At 57.8% G+C, this 16,844-nt stretch overlaps 1 protein-coding gene across 3 annotated transcripts; it reads left to right on the top strand.

Annotated features, from left to right (window-relative positions):
* The first annotated feature begins 576 nt into the window (after nucleotides 1-576).
* On the top strand, nucleotides 577-5,461 carry TINCR (TINCR ubiquitin domain containing). 3 transcript variants are annotated; one of them, XM_059159587.1, is made up of 3 exons: nucleotides 577-874; nucleotides 3,929-4,040; nucleotides 5,001-5,461. In XM_059159587.1, the coding sequence occupies exons 1-3, from the start codon at nucleotides 615-617 to the stop codon at nucleotides 5,328-5,330; spliced, it is 702 nt and encodes a 233-aa protein (XP_059015570.1). In that variant the 5' UTR covers nucleotides 577-614; the 3' UTR covers nucleotides 5,331-5,461. The 3 variants fall into 3 exon arrangements, with proteins under 3 accessions (XP_059015570.1, XP_059015571.1, XP_059015572.1); XM_059159588.1 differs by having other exon boundaries at nucleotides 4,894-5,144; XM_059159589.1 differs by lacking the exon at nucleotides 5,001-5,461 and having other exon boundaries at nucleotides 3,925-4,040.
* The last annotated feature ends 11,383 nt before the right edge of the window (nucleotides 5,462-16,844 follow it).

Below are 16,844 nucleotides of genomic sequence, written 5' to 3'. Positions count from 1 at the left end.
CCGCCTCTGCCCATAGCCTTCCAGGGCTCCCACCTCCCTTGGGGTCAAAGCCTAAGTCCCCCTCCCTCCCTTTGCTCCAGGCACCCGGCCTCCTCCTCCCTGGCCTCCTCCTCCCGGTTCTTCCAACAGGCCTGGCAGGGGGTCCTGCCCCAGGGCTTTTGCACCAGCCCTTGCAGCGGCACTCCAAACCATGACCTCTTCCCTCGTCCCTCACCACTCAACCCAAACGCCGCGTCCCGGGAGAGACCTCCCCGACCCTCGTCTGCCCGCCTCTCTTCCTCCTTCCCCCTCCCCGGCCCTTCCCACGACCCGATGCACCGCGTCCGCTTCGTTAGTGTCTCGGTTTTGCGCCCTTTGGCCGCGGGTCTCCCGGGCGCGTCCCTCCGCCTCGTCTCAGCCGCAGCCGGGCCACAACCGCCCCCCCACCCCAGCCCGGCGTCGCCGCGTCCCGCCCTCCGGGGCCCCCGCCTGCTTGCCGGGCGTGCCCGGGCGGGCTGGCGCGGGGGCGGGCGGGCGGCCGGGCCGGTCGGGCGGGCGGCCGGGGCGGGCGCGCGTGGCCGGGGCCGGGGCCGGGGCCGGGGCCGGGGCCGGGGCCGGGGCGCCGCGCGGGCGCCATGGAGGGGCTGCGGCGGGGCCTGTCGCGCTGGAAGCGCTACCACATCAAGGTGCACCTGGCGGACGAGGCGCTGCTGCTGCCGCTCACGGTGCGGCCGCGAGACACGCTCAGCGACCTGCGCGCGCAGCTCGTGGGCCAGGGCGTGAGCTCCTGGAAGCGCACCTTCTACTACAACGCGCGGCGGCTGGACGACCACCAGACGGTGCGCGACGTGCGCCTGCAGGACGGCTCGGTGCTGCTGCTCGTCAGCGACCCCAGGTGGCGGGGCGCGGGCGCGGCGGGGGGCCTGGGCGGGGGGGGGGGGGTCCCGCGCGCCGACGGGGGGGCTGCGGCGGGGGTGGGGGGCAGGGGTGCGGCGAGGCGAGAAGGGTTAGGGCGGGCTGGGGGCCGCGGCTGGGGTCCGGGGTCGGGGCAGGCAGGAGGGCCGGCGGCGGAATGGCGTGGGATGGGGGCAGCCCAGGGCCCGAGCTCCGGCTCTCCTGGGAACCAGCTGGGAAGAGACTGGAAACAGGCAGGGAGAGGCCTGGGGCGGCTGGCTCGGCCCCCACCACCCCTGCCTCATTCCTTTTCGTTCGCTCTGCCCCCTCTCCTTGACCTGTTCGGTCTTTCTTACGGTCCCTCTGTCTCAGTCCTTTCCCCACACAGTGGTGCTGTCCCTGTTTAGTTCATTTCCGGTCATTCTTCCTGTGTCTGTGTCTCTGTCCATTGCTGTCTGTGTTGCTTTCCTTTGTCTGCCTGAGTCTCTCTGCCTTCTCCTCCCTTCTGTCTCCCTCACCAGTCCTGTCCTGATGCTTGTTGTTCACGCTCCGATCTGGCCACGTGAGGTTTCCAAAGAGGTCCCAGTGGCCAAGGAGGGGGTCTGTGGAGAGCACGTGGAGAGGCCCGGGACAGCTCTGGGGAAGGCTGGAGGCCAGCCCATGGCCAGCCTGGTATTGAGGTGGTGGTAGTGGGCAGGGGAGGGAACCGAGCCAGGATGTGTAACCCTAGAGTTTATGGGGGTCGCACTCACTGGGTTGGGCCCTTAAGGCTTGATCTGCCAAGCCTGGGGTGATGCTTGGAGAGCAGGAGGCTCGGGGTCGGGTAGGAGGGCTGCCTCCCCTGGCCCTCTGGAAGGAGGGTGTCAGGCAGTCGGATGATTTGGGACTGCAGGGGTGAGAGTTGTCATTTTCTAATTTTTTAAAATGATATTTATTTATTTAAACATAACTTGTTTCTTCCATTTATTTTTATTTAAAAATTTATTTATTTGAGAGAGAGAGGGAGGGAGCACAAGCAGGGACAGCAGCAGAGGGAGAGGGAGAAGCAGGCTCCCTGCTGAGCAGAGAGCCCGATGTGGGGCTCGATCCTAGGACCCTGAGATCAGGACCTGAGCTGAAAGCAGATGCTTAACCGACTGAGCTACCCAGGCGCCCTTTTTCTCAAATCTTTTTTGAGAAAAATATTTATTTACTTATTCATGAGAGAGAGAGAGAGCCAGCGAGAGCAGAGCAGGACGAGGGTCAGAGGGAGAGGGAGAAGCAGACTACCCACTGAGCAGAGAGCCTGACATGGGCTCCAGCCCAGGCCCCAGGGATCATGACCAGATGCTTCACTGACTGAGCCACACAGGCGTCCCCAAGAGTTGTCTTTTTTTTTTTTTTTTTTTTGGACATTTATTCATTTATTTGAGGGAGAGAAAGAGAGAGAGTGGGGGTGGGGAAGGGCGGAGGGAGACAGAGTGTTTCAAGCCTACTCCATGCTGATGGTGGAGCCCGACATGGGGCTCAATCCTACAACCCCAAGACTATGACCCGAGCCAAAACCGAGTCTGACGCTCAAACAGACTATGCCACCCAAGTGCCCTGAGAGTTGTTATTTTTTTATTTTAAGATTTTATTTATTTGGGGCTTCTTGGTGGCTCAGTGGGTTAAGCCTCTGCCTTCGGTTCAGGTCATGATCCCAGGGTCCTGGGATCGAGCCCCGCATCGGGCTCTTTGCTCGGAGGGGAGCCTGCTTCGCCCTTTCTCTCTCTCTGCCTGCCTCTCTGCCTACTTGTGATCTGTCTGTCAAATAAATAAATAAAATCTTAAAAAAAAGATTTTATTTATTTATTTGAGAGAGAGACAGAGAGAGATCACAAGAAGGCAGAGAGGCAGGCAGAGAGAGAGGAAGGGAAGCAGGCTCCTGTTGAGCAGAGAGCCCGATGCGGAGCTCGGTCCCAGGGCCCTGGGATCACGACCTGACTCGAAGGCAGAGGCTTTAACCTACTGAGCCACCCAGGCGCCCCTGAGAGTTGTTATTTTAAACAGGGCTGTAGGGACAGCTTCACTTAAACGGTGACAGTTTCAGTAAATTCCTAATGTAGGTTGAGGGAGGGAACCAAGTGGATATGTTGGGGGCGAATGGTCTGGGCAGAGGGCACAATCTGTGCAAAGGCCCTGGGGCAGAACCAGGTGTGGTGTGTTAGAGCAGTGAGGAGGCATGTGTGACTGGAGCAGAGTGAGGGGGAGAGAGGGAAGAGAGGAGGGTGGGGAGGGGACAGGGCAGGGAGTGCAGGGCTTTGGGGGCCCATGAAGAGGACTTTTACCCTGAGGAAGGTGGAGCCCTGGAGGGCAGTGGGCAGAAGGCAGAGCCAGATTCAGGAGCTCACAGGTGCCCTCTTGTGGCCAGTATGGGGAGGACAGACTGTGGGGGGTGGACGGCAGAAGCCTGGGGGGACCAAAGTGCAGAGTTGCAAGACAGCAATGGCAGAGACTGAAATAGGACTGGGCCCGCTCACTGTTCTTCCAGCTCGCTAGGCAGGGTCCTGCCTCAGGGCCTTTACACTGGCTGTTCCATCCGGCCTGGAAGGCTTTCCACCTCCCTTCCTCCATCTAGGGCCTTTGTTCAGATAACATCACAAAGCAGTCTTCCCGAACCACCCTGCTGACGTGCCTCACCCCCACCCGCGCCTTATCTTTCTCCCGAGCACTTACCAGGAGCTGACTTCTGTTTTATTAATTTTTTCACCCCGTCTCCTCCCCCTGGACTGTAAACTCTCTGAGGGCACTCACTGCTGTCTTCCCAGTGCAGGGCCTGGCATGTAGTAGGTCCTCAGTAAATGTTTGTCCAATGTATTGCTCCTGGAGGTGAGGTTCGGGCTGCTTAGAACACTTTCTTGGAGCTCTAGCAGTCTCTGGAAGTGGGGGGAGGGTCTCAGGCCAGAATTGAGTCTAGTAGGTGCCGGAAGACGCATTGGCCCGGCACTGAGCGGATCAGGCATTGAGTGCCGAGGGGAGGGCTGCACTTGGCCTGCAACCTGAGTCTCTCCCCCACCCTCCGTCCTTCAGGTAGTTGGAGGAGGTGGAGTCATGACCCAGGGGACCGGAGGTGCTGGCTAAAGGAGCAGGCTGGGGCTGGGGTCACCTTCCAGAGGCACCTCCCAGGAGCCCTGACATCACTCTGGGTAAGTCTCTTCTTTCTTTCTTTCTTTCTTTTTTTTTTTTTTTTTTAAGATTTTATGTATTTATTTGACAGAGTTCACAAGTAGGTAGAGAGGAGGAAGCAGGCTCCCTACTGAGCAGAGAGCCCAATATGGGGCTCGATCCAAGGACCCTGGGATCATGACCTGAGCTGAATGCAGAGGCTTTAACCCACTGAGCTACCCAGGTGCCCCTCTTTCTTTCTTTCTTTTTTTTTTTTAAAGATTTGTTTTAAGTAATCTCTACACCCCACGTGGGGCTCAAACTCACAACCTTGAGATCAAGAGTCCCATGTTCTACCAACGGAGCCAACCAGGCGCCCCTTAAATCTCTAGTACTTCTAATGCAGACTGTGGAGATCACAGATGTGGAAACTGAGGCCCACAGAGGAGAAGGGACTCGCCTCTGTTGACTATCACTGCACTCCATGCCCTGGTGATTTTTTGCCCCTTGGGTAAGGACATGGACCTTACCGTCCCACTTACTTTTAGACTAATATTTGTCGCCCCTAACTAACGGGAATGATGTTGCCCCGACTTGCTGTGTGACCTTGGGCAAGTCACTCCTCTCTGGGCTCTGTTACTCACTTCTTCCCCCAGAAAGATGGGGCTTTGGTGGGCAGGGTTGTTGCTCTTTGCCTGCAATTCCAGAGAGCGGTCGCCAGGTGGCTCCAAACAGCCGAACTAGGCCCCGGCCCCTGGGGGAGGGAGGAGATGGCTCCGTGTGTCACTGTCCAAGTCAGGCATGTGGGGACAAGGGAAAAAGGAAAGCCGGCGCTTCACCCTTCCCCGGGCCTGGCTTGAAATTGTTTTATTCCCTCCTTGCTGCTGTTGCAAGTTCTGGGCTCCTGGGGTGCTCAGTGAAGTACTGACCTGACCTCAGGACCAGCTGCTGCCTCAGACACTGCCCCAGGCCCGGCACTGACCTAGCATGTACCTGCTCAGGCCCAGCCAGCAGCGGGGAGCCAGCGTGATCCTGAGGCTGTGGATGCCCCCGCAGGGCCTCCAGTGCCCAGTCTGCAGTGGGAGCCAGAGTGCGCCGGGAACCGTGTGCAGCCAGGGGATATGACACGAAGAGAGGCGCAGAGGGGAGAGGAGAGGACCTCAGAGACTCATCATCCCTCCCGCCGTGTACATTCTCTGGGCCACACCTGTGTCTGGGCTGCGCCCCCTGGCCTGACGCACCTTCCACAATCCTGTCTGCCACTCCAGCTCATCTGGGATTCCAGCCTCCTCCAGGAAGTCTTCTGGGATTCCCTCCTCACCAGCCAGTGAGCACTTTGTCCTCTGTGGCGCCCCCAGGAGCCCCCTCTACTGTGAACTGCCTTGACTGGGGGAGGGGGGAGTGCAGCCAATTACTGATGAAAGTTCCAATGACTACAGGTGGAGACTGGGGGACCCAGCCCTCCCCCCAGCTCTCCAGCGTCCCACGATGCATGCCCCCAGCCCCAAACACATCCCCATGGTGTGCCTGTGCCCACTCTCTTGGCTGTGTCCTCATCCCGTAAACCCCTATGCGGGGTCTCCTGGTTGGGTCTGAAGGGCCCTGGGTAAGTAGGCGGGGCTGGAGGAGCCGGTAGTGTCCTGCAGTGTGTCGCGGGAATTCTGGGGACGAGACTCGCCGTTCTCCGGGACGGTTGGACCTCTGCCCTGCTCTGCATGCTGTCCCGACCTGGGAGGGTTGGGGGAGGCGCGGGGCCGGCGCACTCCCTCGAGGGCGGTGTGTACGGTCCAGGTGCTGGTGTGGTGGAGGGCAGAGGCACGGGAACCTGGGAAGAAATAATGTTTTAATTAAGAGTGGTGTTGGCCGCAGGTTGCGGAGTGGGGAAGGCGGGGAGAGCCAGGCTCGGACTGCCCGCCTTTGCTGTCGCAGGGATGGTGCCAGGCGGTCCAGCCCTGCTCCCCTGCCCTCTGGGGCACAGCGTGGGTGACCCGGGTTCCGCCTATGTTCTGCCCTGGTGACCATCTGTTCCTTGGGGTTTCTCTTAAGTCAGGGCTTCCAACTCCAGCACAGGGAAGAAGCCCAGACTCCTGCTCCTTTGCTTTTGATCCACACATCTCTAAGCTACACAGGTGCCCAGCACAAGCCCACAGACAACTCTGTGCACACGTGGGGGCCTGCCCAGAAAGTGGGGCTCTGTGATGACCCCCCCAGTTCCACCCCTCAGCCCCTACTACGGGCTAATGTTGAGCTGGTTTACTTTGGGCACCTCTGACTAACTGCAGAGGGCTGACTGCCCTGTGGTGGTGGCCGGGATTATGACCCATTTTACAGATGGGGTGTGCAAGGTCATCTTTCCCGGGGCTGCTGAACAGAGGGGCCCCAGCCCCTGCAGGGTCCCTGATGGAAGAAGGGGAGGGATTCCTGCTTCTTGACTGAGGGTAGGGGCAGGAGGGTGGGGGAGGCATTTCAGGCCCTTTTTGACGTTTAACAAACACTATGCAAATCACATGCAAATCACTCCCCATTTCTTAAGGCTCGACAGCCCAGGCGTGCACTGAAATAATAATGTGGGACCGGTCCGTGGGTGTTTGCCTGGAGGAGGGGCGCAGAGCCTCTCCTCCCCCTCCTCCCTCCCACGCCCCTCCCTTCCTCCTCCCTTCCCCCTCCTCCCTCCTTCCCTTCTCCCCCTCCTAACCTGTATTGCCTTTACTGCTTCTCTTCCTGCGCTTGGTTCCTAGGAGGCCTCCCAGTCCCCAGGTGAATGGAAAAAGCAACAAAAGTGGCTCCCAGCGTTCCCATCTTCCAGATCGGATACAGGGAGGCCCAAGTCTGGCCTGAAGTCCCAGGGCCACATGAACGTGGTGGCCTGGCAGGGCTTGGCGGAGCCCAGGGAAGTCATCCTGGAGGGTTTGGGCCTCAATGGCAGGCTGCCCCGAGCTTGGATCTGGAGAACTTGGACCTTGATGGACTGTGCCCTCCCCCCCAGTCCTGCTTTCTCCTGCTACTCCTTCAGCGTGTTTTTTGAATTCTGGCCACTGCCAGGTTGCACGCCCTACCCTCTCTCTTTGGCAAACTCTTATTCATCCCTCAAAGCCCAGCTGCAATACCCCTTTTCTTCACGCAGGCATTTCTGATTCTCCAAGAAGAGCCTCCACTTCCCTCTGGGCTTTGGTTACACTAAACCCTCTATGGTCCGGCCCTGACTCCTTGGGGGTCCACAGCATCCCAGCCCACTGGGCTCAGTTCTGGCACCTTCCTGGTTATGACACGGCTCAGTGTGAGCTCTACAGTGGCCCCCGAGGGCCTCTGGGCCCTGCAGCCTCCATTCCTGCTGACTCAGACCCCAAGCAGGCAACTGGGCTGTGTGTTGGCCCTCCCAGCCTGAGGAGTGGAGCCTGGGGCCCCAGGGTCACAGAACAGGGTTGGGGCCAGGTATAGAAGGGCTGTCTTCAAGTGCATATGAGTAAAAGATGAAGTATTTCTTTCTTTCTTTTTTTTTTTTAAGATTATTTATTTATTTATTTGACAGAGAGAGAGACACACACACACACACAGTGAGAGAGGGAACACAAGCAGGGGGAGTGGGAGAGGGAGAAGCAGGCTTCCTGCTGCCTGGGGATCATGACCTGAGCCGAAGGCAGACGCTTAACCACCAAGCCGACCAAGCCACCCCGACGCCCCAGATTAAGTGTTTCAAAACAGAATCAAGTTCAAGCTCCCTAACTTAGTCTTTGGTCTTCCTTCTGCCTGGGTGAGCGCCTCTTTCCACATGTGGGCTCTGCCCTCCGCAGGAACTTTTTTTCCCTTGACTCCTACTCTGGCTGACCCCAACCTGCTCCTCCCCTCTTTGGGCTGTGAAATAGAGGAAGCCTGCCCCCATCCCCACCCCCTTCCTCCCCCCCCCCCCCCCCCCACCTTCCTCCACTGCCCCTGAGGCGACTGGGGCTCTGGGCTCCACCCCTGGAGCAAGTCTGGGCTGCCAGGAGTTTCGAGTGAAACTTGGAGGCCGCTGTCTCTTCCTGGGGCCCAAGGCATCCTGGGGAGGGGCTGCCTCCCGCCTCCTGCCTCCCGCCTCCCCTCCAGGCTGCCCACTTGGTTTGGGCTCCCAGAACCCTGGGGGTGGGGGGGCTGTTCCTGGGTGTTTCCCAGAGGAGGCATCGGTGGCTTAGCCAGAAGCTGCCAGCACCCAGACTCCCTGATTCCGTCCTTCTCTGCTTCACTCTCTCCCTCCGTGATTCCAAGCCAGGTCATGGCGTTCTCTGTCTCTGCTCACTTGTTCTCTGAGCATTTATGGAGTGTCCTCTGTGTGCCTGGCCCTGGGCTGGCTGCTGGAGATAGCAAGACAGACCCTGCTCTGGCTGCCACAGATGGTGGGACAGGTTGGTCACTGCGCCAAAGCACCCAGCTGAGGGGTGAGAGGGCCCCAGGAAGGGGACACTTGCTGTAATTCACACAAAGGCCAAGACACCCACCTGAGGACCGTCATGAGGCTGGAAGTTCAGCGGAAGAGCCATGATGCTGCAGGGTGGCAGGGTGCTCCTGGGGTCCTGGAGACCCCTTCTGTGGGCCTCAGTTCTCCCACCTGTTCAAGGAGACGGGGGTGTCCGGTGGCTGCGCCAGGTGCTGCTCGCATGGTATAGGCTATTTGTTGGAAGAGAAATCCTGACTCACCCCTGCACTCAAATGGGATTGAAAGAATCTTCCAAGGGGGACAGAGCTACAAGAAGAAACGAAACAGAAAATCACAGGATCACAGGGCCAGCTGCCCAGCCCGCCACGTGACTCACCTGGGGTGGAAGCAGGTGAAACATCAGGGAAACTTGCCTATCTCTTCCCCTGGTGGCCCCTGGCACCCACTGAAGGCTGCTGGCCTCCACGAGAGGGCTCCAGGCCTGGCTCTGAGGGCTCCTGACTGGGCACTGACCTTCCACCAGTGCTCTGAGCTCCAGACCCTCGCATCCTCTTGCTGGGTCCCATGTGGGAGAAACTTCCTGGCCACAGGGCCTTTGCATGTGCGGTTTCTCTGTATACAGCACCCTCTCCCATCCTCACCTTCCATCTTCTGATTTGCACATTCAATATCACTTCCTTGAGGAGGCCCTAAACAAGTCATGTCCCCCCAGTTTTGCATTCTTGCACCAGTCTGTTCTTTTCCTTGGTAGCATTAATTATTTATATTATTACTTACTCAGTGTGTATTTTTCCCACCAACCTGTGGGCACTGGAAAGGCTGGGATGGGTCTCCTCTGGTCACTGCTGGATCACACAACATTTAACAACCCAGTGTCGGGGGGTGGCGAGCCAGGAACACCCCCCGTCCCCAGGCTCAGTGTGGGACCCCTGCCCCAGTTGCTGTCACCACTGTGTCACCACTGTGTCACCACTGTGTCCAACGCCAGGTGACCAAGGGGCACAGAGCTTGGGCTTAGGATTCCATGCACCCTACCTCCTGCCATTGTGATAAATGGGAATAATTCAGAATGAATTATTGACTGCCCCGCCGAGCTGGTCTGATCTGGACAGATCGAGTGTCCTAGCCCCCATGTCTGCTCAACATCTCTCAGGAGTTTCTAAGAAGTTGAGAGGCAGCTGGCTGGAGGATGGGGTTGGGGTAGGGGGGAGGCCCAGAAGGCAGTGGAGCCAGATGGACTTGGGTGCAAAGCTTGCTTCTGCTGGGCTCTTTTGGGGGAATTCACTTTTCTTCTCTGAGTCTTTGTTTTTCTCCTTTGCAAAAAGGGGAGGGGTGTGGAATCCTTGTCTGTTGGATGAATCTGTGGCAGGAATCACCTTGGATTAACAGAGGGTGGCACACAGTCATTATGTAATAAATATTGCAGAATCTGTGAGTTGTCTCTGGAGTCCTAATTCTTCCTCCCTGACCCTGGCAGAATAAAATGGGGTCAGTGTGGGAGGCCAACTGCTTACCCACAGGTGGCTCTGTCTCCCTTAGTCAGTGAGCCGTGGCAGATAGAAAACATAGGTCTGTGTTGTAAGACCTGATCCAAGACAACAACCACAAAGGAGCAACTGTCTTTTTTTTTTTTTTTTTTTTTTAAAGATTTTATTTATTTGACAGAGGGAGATCACAAGTAGGCAGAGAGGCAGGCAGAGAGAGAGAGGAGGAAGCAGGCTCCCTGCTGAGCAGAGAGCCCGATGCGGGATTCGATCCCAGGACGCTGGGATCATGACCTGCGCTGAAGGGATCGGCTTAACCCACTGAGCCACCCAGGCGCCCGAGGAGCAACTGTCTTGACTTACTACTTCCTTCTTTAGATTCCTGAGGGCCAGACCCCACTGCAAGGGCACAGCGTCCCCTGGTGGGCCATGAGTCAGAATTTAAATACCCAGTGTTGTCTGGTCGAAAGATCATGGAAGCTATATAATTTAAAACTTTCTAGTAGCCACGAGAAAAAAGGTAAAAAGAAACAGGTGAATTTAATTTTAATATGTTTTATTTAACTCAATGCAGCCCAAATATCATTTTAACAGGCAATCAATATAAAAACCTGTGAAGGAGCTATCTTAACTTTTTTATTCATACCAAGTTTTGGGGTTTTTATTAAAAATTTATTTACTGGGGCGCCTGTGTGGCTCAGTCGGCTAAGCGTCTGCCTTCCGCTCAGGTCATGATCCCGGGGTCCTGAGATCGAGCCCCGCATAAGGCTCCCTGCTCAGCGGGGAGTTTGCTTCTCCCTCTCCTGCTGCTGCTCCCCCTGCTTGTGCTCACTCACTCTCTCTCTCTTTCTGTCAAATAGATAAATGAAATCTTGTTTTTTAAAAGATTTTCTTTATTTATTTGACAGAGTTCACAAGTAGGCAGAGAGGCAGGCAGAGAGAGGGGGAAGCTGACCCCCTGCTGAGCAGAGAGCCCGATGTGGGGCTCGATCCCAGGACCCTGAGATCATGACCTGAGCCGAAGGCAGGGGCTTAACCCACTGAGCCACCCAGGTGCCCCAATAAATGAAATCTTTAAAAAAAATTTTTATTTGGGGAGGTGAGGGTAGGGGAAAGGGTCAGAGGCAGGAGAGAATCTCAAGCAGACTCCCACTGAGCTCAGAGCCCTGTGTGGGGCTTGATCTCAAGACCCCAGAGATCATGACCTGAGCCGAAATCAAGAGTCAGATGCTCAAATGACCCAGCCACCCAGCGCCCCATCATTCCAAGTCTTTAGAAACTGATGTGTGTTTCATATTTGCAGAACATCTCACTGTGAACTAGTCCTGCTTTAAACGTCAGAGGCTCGCATGTTGGACAGTACAGAATCAGGCACAAGGTTATATGACCCCTTTAGACTAGTGGGGTCCCCTCTGCTCCGGATACCCCATCTTCCACCCGTGCGGTCTCTCTTCCCGCAGCAGTCACTAGAGGGAGGCCGTGAGCACCGGCGGTCCCGTCCTCCCCTGCCCACAGAACCCCCTTTGATCTGGTTGCCCTTGGGGGCAGGTCCTGCGGGAGCCTTGGGGGCCACGGGGAGGATTTGGACTTTAACCTCAAGGGAGGTGGGGCCCTGGAAGGCTGTCAATGGTTCAAATCCTGCTTCTGCCTTCTCTTAACCGGGTGACCTGAGGCCAATGACTTGCCCTTCTGGGCCTCAGTTTCCCTCTATGCAATCAGTCCAGGGGTAGACCATCTTCTGACAGTGGTGAGGTTCGAATTAGCTCCCGCTTCCCGCAGCTGTCTTGAGTGGGATGAGGGTGGGGCAAGAGAGGCACCGGCCTCTATACACACTTAGCGGGTACCGCCATACTCAGTCATGTAACGGACTACGTTTTTTTATTTTTTAAAGGTGTATTTATTTGTCTTAGAGTGCATAAATGGGAGGGGCAGAGAGAGAGGGAGAGAGAGAATCTCAAGCAGAGCGAGCATATAGAGCCCGCCCCAGGGCTCGATCCCATGACCCTGGGATCATTACTTGAGCCTCAACCAAGAGTCAGAAGCCTAACCGACTGTGCCACTGAGGGGCCCTGGGTAAATACTATTTTAACACCACATTTTAAAAATGCAATAAATGCAGGGTTGCCTGGAGGAGCTCAGTCGGTGGAGGGTCTGCCTTGGGCTCAGGTCATGATATCGGGGTCCTGGGAGCAAGTCCACCACAGGCTCCCAGCTCCTTGCTAAGCAGGACGTCAGCTTCTTTCTCTCCCTCTGCCCCTCTCACCTCTCCACCCCATGCACGGTCAATCTCTCTCTCAAATACAGAAATTAAAAAAAAAATACAATAAATGCAGAAACAGATACAATGAACAAAGTATCAAAGTGTGAAATTTTGCCAGGCGCTGACCTTGCGCTGGCTCCACCCAGACTCACCCGCCTCACCTATTCCTGCGACTGCGGTACCTGGGAGGCCGTGCCTCTGCCCAGCCTCCCCTCCCAGCAGTAAAAGCTTCTGATTAGACCTTAATTCTCCATGATTAAGCCCTGGGATCTGGGGGCCCAGCAGCACTGCAGGAGGGAGGCCCTGGCAGGGGCAGGCCAGGCTGGGCCTCCCTGGGGGAGAGGGAAGACCGGGAGGGAGGCCGCTGAGTGGCTGCAGCGGAAGCCCGAACTTAATGAGCCCCTCAGGATTAATTATGGGCCCAGGAGCAGGCTGAGAAATCTATTAGCCGAGCAGTTCCCGACTCAAGGCTTCCCTCATTCACTTCATCACTTTTTCTCTAAAACTCCTCCCCATTCTTTCCCAACAAAATATATTTATTTTAAAAATGCACCATTATATCCTACCATGAAATTGCAGATATATATATATATATTTTTTTTGAGTGACGTAAATGGTATATATTAATTTGGGAGGATAGACATTGAAATGAATATATAACTGTTAAAAAATGATCTGTGTGGTCCTGTTTGGAACCGTAGTAACAACAGCCACCTTGTGAGTACTTGAGTATGTGCTGAGTGTTTATACACTTCTCTTCACTTATCTCTTCCACACAATAGCTCTGGGGGTGAAAGCTGTTATTACCCCCACTTTGCGAGTGCTTGTCTGACTCTAGGATCTGTGTTCTTGAGCCCCGCTGTCCGCATCAGGGTGGGTTCTGACTCGAGAGGTTGTCCTGCAAAGCCCTGCCAGGCTGCTCGATCCAGACGAGCCACTTCAGGTTCTAGATGAGACCAGAAATTGTGATTTTTTTTTTTTTTTTAAAGATTTTATTTATTTATCAGAGAGAGAGAGGGGGAGAGAGCGAACACAGGCAGACAGAATGGCAGGCAGAGGCAGAGGGAGAAGCAGGCTCCCCGATGAGCAAGGAGCCCGATGTGGGACTCGATCCCAGGACGCTGGGATCATGACCTGAGCCGAAGGCAGCTGCTTAACCAACTGAGCCACCCAGGCGTCCCTGATTTTTTTTTTTCTTTCTGCCTCCAAGCATTCGCCTTGGCTATTTGCTCCACCAGGAATGGCTTTCCTCCCCATGTGTGAAGCCCCCTTGGTCTTCAAAACTCAGGGCCCATGTCTGCAGGAGGCTTTCTTTGTGAACCCCACACTGAGACTTTACCCACTCTTCCGCGAGGCACCCCGTCTTCCTCTGCCCAGCCTGACCACTTGGGCTGGGCCTCTCTGGCTGGTTCTGGCTCCCCCAGCTTGGGGTCCCCTCCAGGGCTGGGTCTCCCGGCCAACTTGGCCCAGAGCAGGTAGGATTTCAGCAATGGCGGGGGTGGGGGGGTGGGGGGAGGAGCGCTCATGGGCTCTTGGAGTCTATGGGGACCTAGAGGAGCCAGGAGTGAGGAAATCATAATATTGGCAAAGGCTGATTCTATACCGATTTTTCTCAGGGAGGGTGGCGTTGTCCTCACACTCACATTGGCTGCAGACGAGGCCGGGGGGCCGGGTCGGAGGGGCCCCTGCTCTCCCTTCTCCTACCGTCCAAACACTATCATTTTTCCATTTCACAGGGGCAGAAACAGGATGGGAGCGAACCAGTGACACGTCTGAGTCACACACGGGGGCCTGGGCACCGGGCCTGGAGGCTGATCCCTGACACTGTGTCATGAACCGTGGCCTCCTGGATCCACGGCCGCTCCCCATTGTGTAGGTGGGAACACTGAGGCACGGAGAGGCAAGCCCGCCTCGCTGAGGTCACCCGGCTGGTTCTGGGGGTGGGGCTGGGGACAGTCCCGCTGTCGGATCTGGTAGGGGGATCTGGAAGGAAGGTGGAAGGGTGGGGTTAGGGCAGGGCTGGGGGGGCGTGTCCACGGGGGGCCGCGGCCCCGCCCCCTCCCCTTCCCTCCCGCGTCTCCACCTCCCTCTCCCGCCTGTGCCTGTCTGCCGGCTGGTGGGGGAGATTTCGCCATTTCTTGGCATCGAGGGAGTGAGCAACTGGCGCAGGCCGGGGCAAGGTGAGCCCAGAGTGAGGGCCCGCCGGTCTCCGCTGTGCAGGTGGCAAGCCTCAGTCCTCCCTCTCTCGGCCCCGCCCCTCGATCTCGCCCCGCCCCCGCCCCCTCGGCTCCCACCCCCGGCGCTCTGTCCCGGGGCGCTCCGCGTGCTCTGGAAGGGGTAAGTGACTGAGAGCCGTCCTAACGGTGGAAACTCGGGGGTGTCAGCCGGCAGCCCGAGCGGTGGTGGGTTCCCAGGAAGGGGCCGTGCGGAGACGTCTTTGCTGAGCCGGGGTGACGCTGCACCCCTTCGGCTGGGTCTGCTGAGCTCAAGGGCCAAGGCTGCTCCCATGCCTGGAGAGCCCTCGGGACACACGCACACACACACGCTCACGTGGGCACACGCGTGCCCCTACCGGGGCCACGCAGACGCCCTGCCCAGCCCGGTGCCGTTCCCCCTCCTCCCCGGCCCCGCACGTCAGCCCCGCCCTGTGCCTGCTGCCTGGGAACAATTAGTGTCAGATATGCGCCTGCCACCCTTCGACGGCCGGCCTCATGTTTAATTCATCTCGGGGCTAATTATAGCCAGGCTGGGGGAGGGGCACGGTAACCTTGGCCTTCCCCCCCACACACACCCCGCCCTTCCTGCTGCCGGGGTGATTGGGGGGATCAGTGGGGGCGTCGGGGGGGGGCAGTTCGGGACTTTGTGTCCCCCTCTTCGCCCCCAGTCGGAGGCCGGGGAGCCAGCCCCGCAGCAACTCTTCTCAAAGAGCATCTTTGGAGGCAAAGCTAATGGCAGAAACCCTAGCTCAGGGCGCGCGGGATGGAGGGAAAGGGGCCCACTGTACGCCCGCCTCAGGAGGCTCCCCTCCCTCCCTTGCTCGGAAGAACAGGTTATTACTATCTTCCAGGTTGGGCCCACCAAGGCTTGTCGTCCCAAGGGCACAGGGCAGGTGCCGAGAGAGAACGATCCAACACTTAAAATCACTCCGCAGCGTTCGGAGCTGTTTGCAGCTCTCAGAAGATGTTAGCCACCCTGACTTGACTGCCAATCTCCTTGAGTGCGTCCTAGGGTTCAGGTCCGGTTCAGAGCAGCTCTCCTGATGGTCACCAGGCCAGGATTAGGGTAAGACTGAACTTCAGCAGGTGCCAACAAGCCCAGTCAGCAAGGGAACTACTATTTTAAGTCATGTTTGCAAAAATTCAAACCAATGCAAGAAAGAGTCCACGCAGAACAAAACAGCCAACGTTAAGGGCAGGTGGGTAGATCCCTGCATTGGTCGGACTTGTAGGAATGTTCTGATGGTCCCCACAGCCCCCCCGGGGAGGTGGGACTGTGGTCATTGATACCCCCACTTTATAGATGGGGAAACGGGGTGGGGGGGAGGACCTTGGTGGGGGTATGCTCTTGGCCCGTCTGACCCCCTGCCTTCACTCCCCACCTCTTGGCCCAGGTGGGGCCTGGACCTCCCCAGCTTGGACCCCTCCATCCTGGCTCCCAGCTTGGCATCCTCACCTTGCCTGAGCAACACCGCCTCAAAGAACTATGGGTAGGAGATGCCGGTGGGGGTCCGTGTGTCACAGACCCAAGCCTTCCACCAGAGCTTTCCAGCATCAGCATCCCGCAAGTCAATGCTCCTTGGACAGGCCTCGATGTCCCCATTTGTCCCGTGTGGGAGTGAAGCCTCTCACCTCCTAATTCCCATAAATCAAGGTGGGGCTAAAACCCAGGTCCCCACCTGCCTCAGAAGCCACCATTTGCGAGGTCTTCCTTGGCGGATGAAGACAAACCCTCCAGGTTCCACTTGAAATATCTATGCCTGCGGGGCGGGGTGGGGGATGGCTTAGTGCTAAGTCCGGTTGCCAGCTGGCCTGGGTTCAAGTCCGAGCTCTACCACCTGCAAGCTGCGTGACTTTAGGCAGACCGTTTAACCAACCCCTCCGAATATGCCTGCCTCTGGAGTCAATGAGTAAAATTAATGCGTGGAACGCTTAGGACCATGCCCGGCATACAGTAGGCGCTCAATAAGTGCCTGGAATCACCAGGGCCAACCGCTGGACTCTGCCCCGAGCTCCCAGCTCCCGGGTCCCCCGCAGTCCTAGCAGGTGAGCTCGTTTCAAAGACGAGAAGCCGAGGCTCCAAGCAGGGTGGGGGCGGGCTGGAGGTCGATGGCCCGGAGCGGGGCCGGGGCGGCGCGGGAGCAGGAGAGGCGGCGCGGAGGGCGCTCGGGGCCCCGCCCGGAGGTGGCAGCGCGGGCCGGGACCGGGACCGCGCTCGCAGCGGCGCTGAGCGTTTCCATGGCAGCCTGGCGGGAGCCGGCCGGAGCGATTAGGCGTCCCGAGGAGCTGCTGCTAAAAATAGCGCGCGCCGCACCGGGCTCATTAGCCGCTGGGCTTTCGGCTGCCAGGTACCCCCTCCCCGCCCGCCTTCCCGCTCGCGCCCGGGCGCCGCGAGGCCGCGGGGGGATGCGGGCGGGGACGCACGGCCGGGTCGCGGGCCAGCTCCCGCCCGCCCCGGCCTCCAGGCCGGGCCC

Source organism: Mustela lutreola, chromosome 2 (genome assembly GCF_030435805.1).
Source record: "Mustela lutreola isolate mMusLut2 chromosome 2, mMusLut2.pri, whole genome shotgun sequence".
Taxonomy (NCBI): domain Eukaryota; kingdom Metazoa; phylum Chordata; class Mammalia; order Carnivora; family Mustelidae; genus Mustela; species Mustela lutreola.
The sequence above is the reverse complement of the archived record's forward strand: the minus strand, read 5'-3'. Positions and strand labels throughout refer to the sequence as shown.

Excerpts from the sequence above, each read along its gene's own strand:
- TINCR (XM_059159587.1), top strand. The coding sequence starts at position 615 with ATGGAGGGGCTGCGGCGGGGCCTGTCGCGCTGGAAGCGCTACCACATC. Across the intron at positions 875-3,928 it reads CTGCTCGTCAGCGACCCCAG|TTGGAGGAGGTGGAGTCATG; the intron begins GTGGCGGGGCGC and ends TCCTTCAGGTAG. Across the intron at positions 4,041-5,000 it reads GAGCCCTGACATCACTCTGG|GCCCAGCCAGCAGCGGGGAG; the intron begins GTAAGTCTCTTC and ends GTACCTGCTCAG.